Here is a 13,326-nt window from a genome sequence, read left to right as displayed (position 1 = left end):
CTTGCTCAGTGACCTGACCCTAATAAATAAGTGATTTCATCCTTCCATTAGAGACACAGCACAAGGGTGGGGAACTTACAGACAACTATGGGAGAAGACGAGATACGGAGCACGTTACATCTAATACAAGGCCACTATTAGATATTTTTCCAAGAATACTCTATTCTGCTCCTGTTGCTCAAGAGGAGCAAGAATTTTCAGGACCTTGGACAGAACCTCTAAACCACTTGGATTAAATTATGCTCTACCTTGTTCAGGTAAGCCTTTTTTTTTAAACTTGTTGTCTTGTTAAAACTACAGTTCATCCTTACTTAACACAAAAAGAATTTGAAAATAATTAAGAGACAGAAAGGTAAAGATAGACCCTTAAAATGTCTAATCTAACCCTTTAAAAATGCCTTACCTATTTCCACGTTGCTCAGCAAACTTCCTTACTTGGGAAAAACACACTGATACCTGCAGATCTAGTGTTTGCAACAGGTACCTCCCACTACGTCACATGGATTGGTTAGTCCAACTAGGAACAAAGGCCCTCATAGGTTAGACTATCTGTCAATTATTCACAGTATTTCCTCATTGCATTAGTTGTTGGTAGAAAAAAAACAACTCAGTGGAGGAGTAAAATATGGGATTGGGAATTTAACAGAGAAAAATAGGAGCACTTTAGGTAGTAACCTGAATATCTATAGAAATTGAAACCAATCATCAAAATATTGTTTTTAAAGTTTTGAACTGATGCTTATGTTTTAATATGAAAAATAGATTTTGCTTATTAATTGCTAGATTTTTTAAAAGATACTATTAAATCTTACTGGAAGTGCTATATGAGTCTTGAGCACTTTGATGATTTATGTATTATATTTATACTTTCATTAGCAAAGGGGTTAATTACAAAAGATTAAAATGTGATTATGTTTTAGCAAGTGACACATTGGTGTAACAAAGTCATTAAAACATATAAATTTATTAAAATAATTAACACCTTTTTGTTCCTTCTATATTAAGGTCCGTAAAGCATATGCAGCTAAATGGGAAAGATGGTTTTTATCAGGTGGAACATAGGGGATGCAGAAAGAAATTAGACTTTTCCCGGAATTTGTCTTGCAATTAAATGGGAAAGGTGGAATTATCAGGTGGAACTTAACTGAGGATGGTAGAATAAGTACATTCAGTTAAGAAGCCAACTGAATAGTTGTAAGTTCCACTTGCTTCAGTTATCCCAATTTTCAGATTCAGCTGTGAGAGAACAGTCTGTTCCTAATACTTTGACAGCCAAATATTTATCAATGTCTCTTCTTTGACACCAGTCTGACTAGAGAGTAATAATAGAGAGATAATCACTATAATTCAGAGCAAACTTTTCCTTAAATTCAGTTTCTTTAGAAATTCCTCATACTATTTACCCCATGATTTCTGTCATTAGGAATACCTAGGGATATTTTGTAATTTTCTTAGATTACAAGCTTTTGAAGAGGGACTCTGTAGTTGAACATCTTTCTAATCCCTTGTACAGAAAAGGTCATCAATTCTAATATTTTTTTCTTCAAGTATTTATTTGGAACCAATTTGTGTCTGGACTTCCCATCTGATTATACAGAGACTTATGAAAAATGGTTTATGAGTCATTTTGGGTCAATTGATTTAGTTTTGGTTTCTCCAGAAAATATATCTGATAATCTATCTCCATAAATTATATGCTGATGGTGTTGATGATAGTAATATACTATTATATATGTATAGGTAAGAGGAATTATGATGTGTTTGATTTACAAGGCATGATCAGATAAATAATAGCTATTTTCCTTCACATATCCACTTTTAGTATCATCCTCATAAGGTAATTTAGGAATTTATTATTCTCAAAGCTGGTATGCTCTCTCTCAGCAGGTCTTGCAGTAGACTTCAAAGAGACTGGCCACTGAATGCATGCGATAAAATATGCCCAATGGCAGGGAAATATTGACCACAATGGCCCAGAGAGTAAAGCCATAGAAAGACTGTTCAATCTGGCTCACAAGGTATGGGCGTGTTCCATAGGTATACAGAATCCACATCTAGCCAAAGAAAAGGAGACAGGTTAGTAAAGCAAAACTCGAAGTTCTTTGCATGGGCATTCATCAGGTCAAGGTCCCTCATATTTTAAGATACAAATAGAAATCTTTGAAGCTAACAGCTCTACCCCTTTTACGTGGCCATGCAACATCGCAAAGTAGGTAGAAAGAGGCAGGCTTTGTATCATGACGCTGCCATCCCACTTTTATTATTCTACCCTACCCTGCTACCACCTTAGTAGATTGCTTCTAAAGACAATGATTCTATAAAATCTAACAAAATGATTATTAAGGTAGGACAGGCTGGTCACAAGACCAAGTAATTGTGATTATTGTTAAAAATGGAATTATTTCTCAGGACTTTTTCTTATGTTTATATTTGATAACATTTTGTTGTGTGTTCTTTTTTGTCTTATCACTTTTTAATTTCACACATTTATTTTTGTTATTTTTGGAGGGGAATTTATTTTTGCATGGGGTTAATGCTATAGTTGTAACTGTGATTGGTCTTCAGTGATTCTGGATGTTTTCATATTTGTCTTACCTATACTACAGTATGTAAGCAACTCAGAGTAATTTTGACTGTGGCACGGTTGAAGTTTGTGGAGGATACATAGGGAATGGCCTTGAAGATCAGGAGGAAGAGCTGCTACCAAGGCAATGATCAGAGAAGCAAGCCTTGAGCCAGAGCCAAGAAAATAACTTGAGAAAATGTCTCTAAAAATACCCTTCCTGTTAACAGAAAGGGAGGAAGAAGTACCGGTATATTCAAACTTGCTAGATTGTTATTCTAGCTGGTCTACCTTATTGGGGCCAGCAGTTTGCTATATTAAGTAAACTTATATAAAATAAATATGTTCAAAAAAGAAAATTGGTGGAGATATTTGAATGCTGTTATATATTAATTCATGCACTTACATAATGTACACCTCATAATCATGGTGTCAGGCCTGGAAGCCATCTTTTGCATTTGGCCTTCAGGCCTGCCACATTTCCTACTGTGGGAAACTCGGAGGGGGGATTGTATGCAGCATGGGTGATATGTAGTCATAACATTCTTTTCTCAGAGTGTCAAGGACATCTTGCCCTGCACCTGGAGGGCTGGAACTGGGAGGCCTCTCCAGTTTGGGTGGTACTGTGATTGGACCATGTGATGGACTTGTGGGTGCTGGGCAGGGACTTGGACTTTCTGTTGGGTGGGGAAAACCTGGAAGCTTTCAGATTTGGGTTTTCCCAGATGTGCCAATGTGACATCTCTAATAAAATGGAATTTTGAGGAACTTCTAGGCACGGAGTTTTCTTTCGTTGGGGGTGTTACTTGGAACCCTGACACATGGAAAGAATAGTTATTTTTCTCCAGACAATATTTTTTAGAAGAGTCATCCTGAAAGGGTGATGGGAATCTGTCTTTTGTTCTAAATTGATAAAGTTTCTGGAAGATTGTGGTACTTTTCATTAATGAACAAGTTCTTTTTATTTTCTCTTAATCCAAATTTCATCACTGAAAATGCCACATTTCCACAACAATCTTCTATATAGGTTCTTTCATCTGTTGTTTGAAAGCTTAACATTACATGCAAAGATTACTCTGAAACTGCAATGAAATACTTTGTTTTGGAATCCAAGGCACCGTTTTAACAAGAAGATGCTCAATCTCAGTGTAGCAACATAGGCTACAAATTATGGTGTTAGGACTTTAACTAACTCGGTTGGTAATTTATTTATTTGATTTATATGCTGCCTATCTTGTCTTTGTTCATTTTTTTATTTGACTTTTATCCCACCTTTATTACTTTATAAATCACTCAAGGTGGTGGGCATCCATCTTCCTCATCCTACTTTCCCCAAAACAATAATACCGTGGGGTAAGCTGGGCTGAGAGAAAGCAATTGGCCCAAAGTTTTTATGTCTACGGTGGGAGTAGAACTCACAGTCTCCTGGTTACTAGACCAATATAGCAAATTGGCATTTTATGATCACAGCCACCAAGAATTACTTGTAAAAACTCACTAGTAGGGAAAAAGCTATAAAGAAAGCAAAATTCCAACTGTATTAACCTCTTCAGTTTTCACAAGCTTAGCTAAAATGATCTCCTGCAGATGATATTTAATTGAAATGTCTAATTATCTCCATAAAAGTAACACATTTTAAAAATCCACTGGCTGCCTTTCTCCCCCGCTGCCATCCCCTGCCCTCCATCATTTTCCCTTCCTCTGTGGTGAGAAAGCCCCACTGATGAGTCAGTTCCAGCCTTGGAAATCCATCATAAAGCTATTACATAATCACGACAAGCTTAGCCTAGAATATGAAAACCTGATGCCAAATTGTGGGATTTGGCAATAGTTTTCACTTATTCAGATCATAGAGAATTAAGGAGGATTAATTTGATGGAAAACAAGAACGTAGAGCATTTAGATGCCAAATAACTCTTCTACTTTGTTCAGAAGAATTTATTGAAGGTTTTGATATGCTTCTAATTCTGACCCATATTTGTAAGCATTAAGCATGATCTGGCATTTAATATATTTTTTGTGTCTTTCCTTTTCTCTTTTAATAGTTAATCTTATTTATGAAATGCTTCTAATTTATTTCAATAGTGGATGTGCTGATAGTTGTAATTTAATAACTGTTCATAAATTAACCATTCAAAAATGGCATCTCTCCATGCTGATGTACAATGCCTGGCCCAATTAATTGGAGCTATTCTTATCTTCACAGAGCACATGGCTTCACTAGGCCTGAGCTAAGACCTGCCACTGTGAAACGGATCAATTATATTCTCAAAATGACATCAAGAAGAGGCTATTCTAGTGTTCTATAGATCTTGGACTCCTTAAGAGGCTGCCCCAGTCTAGAATTCCAGTTCCCATTTGATATAGGAACCTTGCTAGATATGACATAACTAAAACCAAGCTCACCGATATGTTATAAAAGATAAGGAGAATTGAAATATTTTGTAAAATCTTCCTCCTGGTACTGGGTCCCCTCTGTTCTCCTCTGATGTGGGAACTCTGGAAAAGAGACTGGTCACTTCCATAATCTGGTAGGTTTCTTGATGACTGATTCTCCAAACTGGATATGAAGTTGGTCAGGAAGAGGCCTTTGGAGAAAGGTCCATTAATGTCCTGTTGGGGACCTCCAGAAATGGAAAAGACCCAGCTATTACTAATACAGCCAGTGTTGTCTTCTGCATTTGGTTCATGAGAGAGACTAGAGTACAAGGCTTCAGTAATAAACAGATTCTGACCTAAGATCTGGATAGTCTTACAGAAGGAGAAGCAGAAATCCAGAAGATGGAGTCTACCATTGGCATGAATAAAAAATATGGCAACCAAAGAGAAGATTGATATCATGAGAGGTCCACAAGAGCTTCCCAAAAGCAAGGTCACATCTAACCTTCTTACCACACTCTTAGAATATCCAGTGGCAGATTTTTTCTTCATCCAATAGGTAATGATGCCCATCAAAGTTGCCAAAAACATGGCAAATAACAACACAGAGTTGAAAATGTAGTATGTATGCAGAGCTCTGGAAATTGTTTCAGGAGTCTTGGCAAGTACTCCAAATGAGATCATTATCCCAATGGTGGCTGAAATGGTCAAGGCCCCTAATACTAGTCCAGTGAAAGTCCCACTCATGTTAAAATGTGCCTTATGAGTGAGATGGGATTTCTGGGGAGAGACTTCCCGCCCAGTGTTCTTCCAAATGATGTACAGCATTGCAGAAGAGAATAGACTGAACTCAATATTGAAGGGATGTAGATAGGCAGCACCTTCTGAGAAGTTCTGGCAAAGACTGGTTGTACAGCTGCAGCTGTTGGTGTAGGAACTACCTACAGAGACACCATGAAAAACATGCTCACTGGAGTGTTTAATTGTAATAGAACAAAAAGGAAACGTGTGCCTGTCCCAACCAGAAGAAACAATTTCTTCATCCCACTTTCTTGCTTTCTTTATCTAATCAAACTTCCTTGTGAAAACTTTACCCTATTCAGAATAAATGTTGTGGGTGCAAGATCTGTAATTCAACTGCAGCTGCAAAACTGGAATCAAGTCAAATATGTTCAGTTTTGAAGGACACAGCCTTCATTCAGAAGTGCAACACAACAATGGACAGCATGATGACATGAGATCAGGGGTGAAATGCTACCAGTTTGCGCAAACCAGTAGTAAAAAAATGCTTTAAAAAGTTTTTAAAAAAGTTCCGACGATCGTGTGGCACAGCTGATTGTCACTCAATTGTCAGAGCCTTTTTTTTACTTTTTTAAAGCATTTTTACTACCGATTCGGGCGAATAGGTAGTAAAAAATGCTTTAAAAAGTTAAAAAAAAGAGTTGGCCATGCCCACCCAGTGACATGACCCCCACCAACAAGCAATGCCCACAGAACTGGTAGCAAAAAAGTTTGCATTTCACCACTGCATGATATGTGCAGTGGATAATAAAGGATAATAAACAGAAATCAGGTGATATAGGGTGTTGAACACAAAAGGCAGTGAGCAGCTGGAATTGGAGAGCAGCATATGATAATTAAAATTAAGTGATGTCACTCCATGATATATAATCCCAATTTCTTTCTGTCTATTCTGAATCAGGAGGAAATTTTGGAGGAGTCTCACAATGGCTTCTTTCTTGTGGTGCAAGAAGCAATAATAGGGTGGCAACTGCTGTAACCTCTCTCCCCCTCCCCACTTTCCCAGGATTTCATCATGGCTCAATTCTATTTCAGTCACTCATTGATTAGTGCTCTTTCAGGATGTCCTCCCTAATCAAGAGGCAAGTTTTGTACCATGGAAAGCCTGTGTACTTGCTCCCTTGTGAGCATCATAAAATTCCTCAAGTTGTTTCATCGATTCATCCAGCACCGCACTCATCCATAGGAGCACATTGGTAGCCAGTGTGTGCATCAGTCCAAACCTAGGGACCATAGAAAGAAATAAATTGGAGGGTGGGTGGGAAGAAAGGAATGGATGAATATGAAATCAATGGAGTTCAACACTTCAACATAATTCTGGCTTACAACCAGACCAAGATCTCTCAAGCCTCGTTTATTTAAATTATCACACTGTACTCTATTTTGAAGGATTAATATTGTGTTTGCATGAGTTCTCCAGAAAGCTCATCAGATCACCTTCATTTGTATTCCTTAGAAGAAAAGTTTTACCTGTTCAAAGGTTGGTGAGCCTGAATACGAACTTTAGCATTAAATAATAGCAAAGACACCTGGAAGAAAGCAACAGAGAATTAAAGACAGATTACCATTTGCCTTTAACTTTAGAAGGTGGATCTATGGGCAATCTTTTTTCAACCTTAACTGCCATGAAGAAGATTGGAATTAAATGAACATTACAGCATATGGGGAGAGGACAACTGATTTGTCTTCCTAGATATCATCCCTTTTTATTTAGGCTTGAAGTTGCCTTTTGTTTGCAACTAAAAGTTGCTCTCCTTTTGTGTCTTCAAGACCATGCAGTTTTTATGTCAATATTTTTCAGAAGTGGTTTATTGTCTTCCTCGGCTGAGAGAGAGTGACTGGCTTGAAGACACCTGGCTGGTTTTATGCTTAACATGCTAGAACCCAAGGTCTCCTGATTTCTAACCTGGTCCCTTAACTGCTACATTAAATTGGCTTTTTAAGTTTAATTTTCTCAATTTGCCCCTTAGCCACCAAAAAGAAAAATCCATCTTAATTTGCTTGAGCAGTGCTATGTACACTTTAAGCCTCCACAAACCTTGATTTGCCTATTTTGCCCTTTAATACAGTTCTACAGAGGAATTATTGAGTCTATCATCTGCACCTCTATAACTGTCTGGTTTGGTTCTGTAACCCAACAAGACAGACACAGACTTCAGAGGATAAATAGAACTGCAGAAAAAAACAATTATTACCAACCTGCCATCCATTGAGGACCTGTATACTGCACAAGTCAAAAAGAGGGCTGTGAAAATATTTATAGACCCCTCACATCCTGGACATAAACTGTTTCAACTCCTACCCTCAAAATTATGCTATAGACCACTGCACATCAGAACAACTAGACCCAAGAACATTTTTCCCCAAATGCCATCACTCTGCTAAACAAATAATTCCCTCAACACTGTCAAACTAGTTGCTAAGTCTGCATTACTATTTATCTTCTCATCATTCCTATCACCCATCTCCTCCCACTTATGAGTATATGACTGTAACCTTGTTGCTGATATCCTTCAGATTTATATTGACTGTTTCCCTATGACTATCATTAAGTGTTGTACCTTATGATTCTTGACAAATGTATCTTTTATATACACCGAGAGCGTATGCACCAAGACAATCTATTCTATTCTATTCTATTCTATTCTATTCTATTCTATTCTATTCTATTCTATTCTATTCTATTCTATTCTATTCTAATCTAATCTAATCTAATCTAATCTAATTCCCAAATCTCCTCAAAACAAAAATGTTGAGTATTTGGCTGTGTCCAGTTTAGACAACTTTGAGGACCACAACTTGAGGTGGGGCGGCGGCTGGGAATTACATGCAATTCCTGGGCTATAGAATGTGTATCTTTACATAAACTACAAGCAAAGTTGTGTCAAGTGTAAGTTAGAGATTCCTCTTCAGTGATGACTCCCTGAAAATTGCTTCCCCTTCCCAAATTCATATTTTTAAAACTTTCCAACGTCACTGAAACTCACTCTCATCATATGTAATAGCAAAAGCCCTTTTACCCTAACAAAATCACAGGGGAGACGAATGCAGTGGGACTTTCAGTGTGATGCAAAAGATGGAATTAGGGAAATGCAAAACAAAATAGACATTGCAGAATATAACTGAGAATGAAGAATGTTTTAATTAGGCTTTCTGTGCTTACCCACCCAATACCTGGATCAAAGCTCACTCACCTGGGTGATGGTAAAGACAGCTTGCATAACAGGGAAAGCAGTGATTAGCATGGGAATACAGTGCTGCAGTTCATGGTAATAGCCCATGGAGAGGCAATCCAAAACCAATGTGGCCAATGCAAAGAGGGACAGACCACCTGCAATTGAAAGAAAGCACAGCCAGGCCAAGAAATGCATGGATCCGATACCCCACAGTAAGCCTTTCATATTGAAATTGAAAGAGTTCGGCTGGAGGGCTCTACTGATCCAATCCAAGAGCTGCCTTTTACCACAACAGACATTTCTACTAAATTGCTGCCTAAAGAATTACTGGGTTTTTTAAAAAAGCTACCAAACTTAGGTGACACCTATACAGGCTGAGCTTAGGGCGGGTGATTGGACTTAAGAAGGAAAACACCTGAAATCACATGCAATCTTCCTCCCAACATTTGCAATTAGTCCTCTATTTACAACCATAATTGAGCCCAGCATTTCTATTGCTAAAACATTTAAATGAATTTTGCCTCATTTTATGACCTTTCTTGCCACAGTTGTTAAGTGATAATAGGTGACAGTTATATGATAGATGGAGAGATGAGAGAAAGAGAGAGAGAGAGAGAAAACTGATAGAAAGCTTATACTTTATAGTTCAGAACAATTTTGGGGTTGTCTCTGAAAGACATGGAGAGCCCAAAGTCATTTCTGCAGTTTTATGATTGTTTATTTCATTCATGCATCTATATCCTCTAATTTTTGCAAGGGCAGAAAGCAGCTTACGGTTTTATCCTTTACTAGTTTTATCCCTATAGTAATAACCCTAGGAAGTGGGTTTGATTGGAAATGACTGGCTCAGAGCCATACAGAAAACTCAATGTCAACTGGAAATAATTTATTTCTCTAATTTTCCATTAACCAAAATGACTAAAGTTGGAAGGACAAGAGAATTCAAGACTAGTCTTTGAAATTTGGGAGAACTAGGAATTAATTGTTTGCAAATACTTTTTGTAGCATCTCTACCTTTAAGCCAGGTTGCTCCTGCTTGGTGATCCTGGTGCATTTTCAGCTGCTTGTTGTTCATGGAGTGCCAGCCAAACCAGAGCATCCAGAGACAGGAAGAACTCATGAGCAATGCCAGAAAAGCATGTACTGTGAGGCTTGGCAAGCTCTGGTGATGCATCTCAGCAAGGAGCACAGCACTGCCCCCAAATGTTAGCAACGCCAGATAGAGCAGGGACAGCAGAGAACTGAATGCTGCTGTGGATGCCATGACTAAACAGGGTTTCTTTGGTGGATGGTTGCAAGGTGGCAATGCAGACCTCAGTTTCCAAAAGTATGACTGGAGTGACAAACAAATCAGAAGATCTAGCATAACTATACAAGTACCATAATCCTCAGTTTATGACTGGTTACTTAGCAACCATTTAGAGTTATCATGGACCTGCCTGGGGATATTTATGACTCAGTTTCAACAGCCCTACCTGTGGTCACATGACCACAGTTCAGGTGCTCTTCAACAGGCTGATCTTTACAGCTGTTTTCAGTATCCTACAGTTACTTTTTATGACAGTTTTGCTAAAACCTGGCATTTAGTTGTTTTCAGCAAATCTGGCCCATCATGAACAATGGGTTTGTTTTATGACCATGGCATTCAATTAATGACTGCCATAAAAAAGTTTGTAAAATCCGGTTGGTCATATAGGTGACCCAATTTATGACTATGCTGCTTATGATCATAATGGGCGGCTTAATTGCAGTTGTAACTCGAGGATTACCTGTGCCTCCTTATACCAAACAAATATAATACAAAACACTGTGCTTTTTATCACATGTTATGTATGTTGGTTTCCTAGCTTAAAAATTAGTAACTTGCTGACCTCAGCTGATCTAAAAAAACCAACTAAATAAAGTCTTGGGGGATTACTATTTGGATGACAGACCATCAGGAAATCCAGAGGTTTAAGGATAGACTGGGAAGGAATAAAATTACAACTAGAAGTCCATTGCAAATGTTTTCTGAATAGTCACCAAGAAAATAACATGAATGTGCCTTCATATTCACCAAGCATGAAGTCTGACTTTAAGGAGTCCTTACCTTATGTATATATAGTTTAACGTACATATAAAACATATAGTATAATATACAGTGGTCATTCAATAGATATTTGATTGGTGCTAACTCAGTGCCCATCTATAAACTTCCAAGCATAAATGGCAGATTTTTGTGCTACCATTTCTGCATTTGTTGCAGATGGATATTTATGCTATGGGGAAACTAGCAGGAGCTTAATACCTATGAATTACAAAAACAAGCCAATGGCCAAAATGTACATTCAGTATCCCCAGAAATTGTGTCTGAAGCATCTTTGAGCAGCCCAAATCAGTATCTGAAAGTTTTAAATTCTTTTCTTATTTTCCCATTAAATTAAAACAATGACGCCTAAGTACAACCTACAACTTGGGCTCTAGTATTTTATAATGTTTATAGAATGTTAATATAAAATAATTTCTAAATAAAGCATTTGAATTGTTTGAATATATTTAGTCAGAATTAAGCTTCTTCTACAATTACAGCTTCCATTCCAAAACAAACTTCACTGAAACAGGAAGAGGAGAAAGCCTTAAACCATTACGGACCCTCTCCTGTCCCATCCCAGCTATTTAAGTGAAATAACCCCATGATGTGACATGCAAATATATCCTTCAATCTCTAGTTAGCCCAAATTTGTTTTATATACAACTGTTGTGGGAAGTTGCCCACTTAAGTAAGGAATGAGGAAATATGGAGACAGATGCACAAAGTCTCTTTTATTGCCACGCACATCTACAGCAATCACTGGGAACGCAGACAAGCCCTATACCCTCTGGAACAATACATAAGAATTACAAAAGCTGTCTAAATTATAGCATGACCTTTACAGCAGGAATCTGATACCAACATGAGGTGCTTACTATGTGCTGACCAGCGGCCTCTACACACTGCTCTTCTAAGGAGACATCAAACCCACTCTTTCTATGGATGCCAGCAACATTTAACATAAACAATGTCCTTTATTGTACTCATTTTTGACTTCCCTCATACTAAGAAAACAACTGTCTGGTTTCTGGTGTCTGCCTTGTTTGCCTCCAAAGTCACCAGGCACTTTCCATTTGCCTATTCCTCCTGCTGTGCAACTTAAATTCCCTCACGGTGCTTGTGTACATAAGGATAAAAATAATTTGTCCCTCATGTTACTTACTATACATTTCCAAAGAAAATATATTTCTTCATCAGCAAAGAATATTATTGCCTAAGCATCAAGTTCTTTTGACCAGGGCTTCATTCTACAATGTATCTAGGTACTGTATGTGATTTAAAATACAGTTGCTTCTGCCATCAAACCCCATTCTAAGCTTAATTTCAATTAATGCGGTTGTGAAAATGCTGTTTTATTTCACTTTTTCCTGATCTGATCCCAACAATTAGGGGTGTGTATGTGTGTGTCTCAGCATGCGTGTATATGTATGTATATGTATTCTTTTCAAATGCTGTAAAATTACACTCGGGTTCTTCATAAAAAGAATTAGAGCTGCAGGAACACAAACAGTTGGAGGGCATTATATTTTAGCAGTGAAAATGGCACCTTCTCCCATGGAATTTCTCTGCCTGCCTTCACTGCCTTTCTCATGCACCACAGTCAACTCTAATCTGATTCCATTCCCATTCATACTCTTTTGTTATATGTATTTTTCTCATTTACAGTTTATATACAAGGAAGTAAACTCCACAGCAAGTTCACCTAGGACAAAAAAAAAATGAAAAGTATGGTACACAAGGACTGTGTACAGCTGGATAGGAGTGCTTTAGGGACTGATAAATAGAGGGAATAGGACTAAATAAGAAAAAAAAAGCTCTGCAAAATAATTAAAATGACCAACAATCTTAAATCACCTTGCTCTCTTAGGGAAGGTTGGAAATGGCCCTTATTATTACCTCAGAATTATTGGTTATTTCTCCAGAGACTCAAAATATGTAGAAACAAATGCAGATTATTACTGTTTGGGAACTAGACATTCACTGACACAGGTCCACACAACCACACATACCTACACCACTGAAAGTTGTTTTGCAGGCCAGGTTAGGTCTGAATTTCAGGCAGGTTGAGGTGGGAATCTGCCATGCATGTTTCCATCTTTTACGTAATGGCTCCAAACCACACCAGTTCTCAGCCAGTTTTATAACTTTTAATAAAGCCAATCCCAGCTTGGAACTCTTTACATGCCTTTTGGTATTTTGTCACTTGAGTATCCTCCCTTCATCAAGTTAACATGTCTACCTTCTCTTGTTGAATCTTGTGAAAAAAATGTTGAGATTCTAGAAAGAGTACAGAGAAGAGCATCAAAGATGATTAGGGGACTAGAGGCTAAAACATA

General features: G+C 37.7%; 1 protein-coding gene across 1 annotated transcript; it reads right to left on the bottom strand.

The window, feature by feature from the left end:
- Positions 1–1,880: 1,880 nt before the first annotated feature.
- LOC139318886 (proton channel OTOP1-like) lies at positions 1,881–10,285 on the bottom strand. The gene is made up of 6 exons (XM_070946567.1): positions 9,934–10,285; positions 8,938–9,074; positions 7,214–7,272; positions 6,839–6,966; positions 4,970–5,883; positions 1,881–2,054 (listed from the first exon to the last, which is right to left on the bottom strand). Exons 1-6 carry the CDS (start codon positions 10,283–10,285, stop codon positions 1,881–1,883), a joined length of 1,764 nt encoding a protein of 587 aa, XP_070802668.1.
- Between the last annotated feature and the right edge of the window lie 3,041 nt (positions 10,286–13,326).

Source organism: Pituophis catenifer, unplaced genomic scaffold (assembly GCF_029215685.1).
Source record: "Pituophis catenifer annectens isolate HBS135680 unplaced genomic scaffold, rPitCat1.0.hap2 SCAF_6, whole genome shotgun sequence".
Classification (NCBI taxonomy): Eukaryota; Metazoa; Chordata; class Lepidosauria; order Squamata; family Colubridae; genus Pituophis; species Pituophis catenifer.
This window is presented reverse-complemented; position numbering and strand designations above follow the sequence as displayed.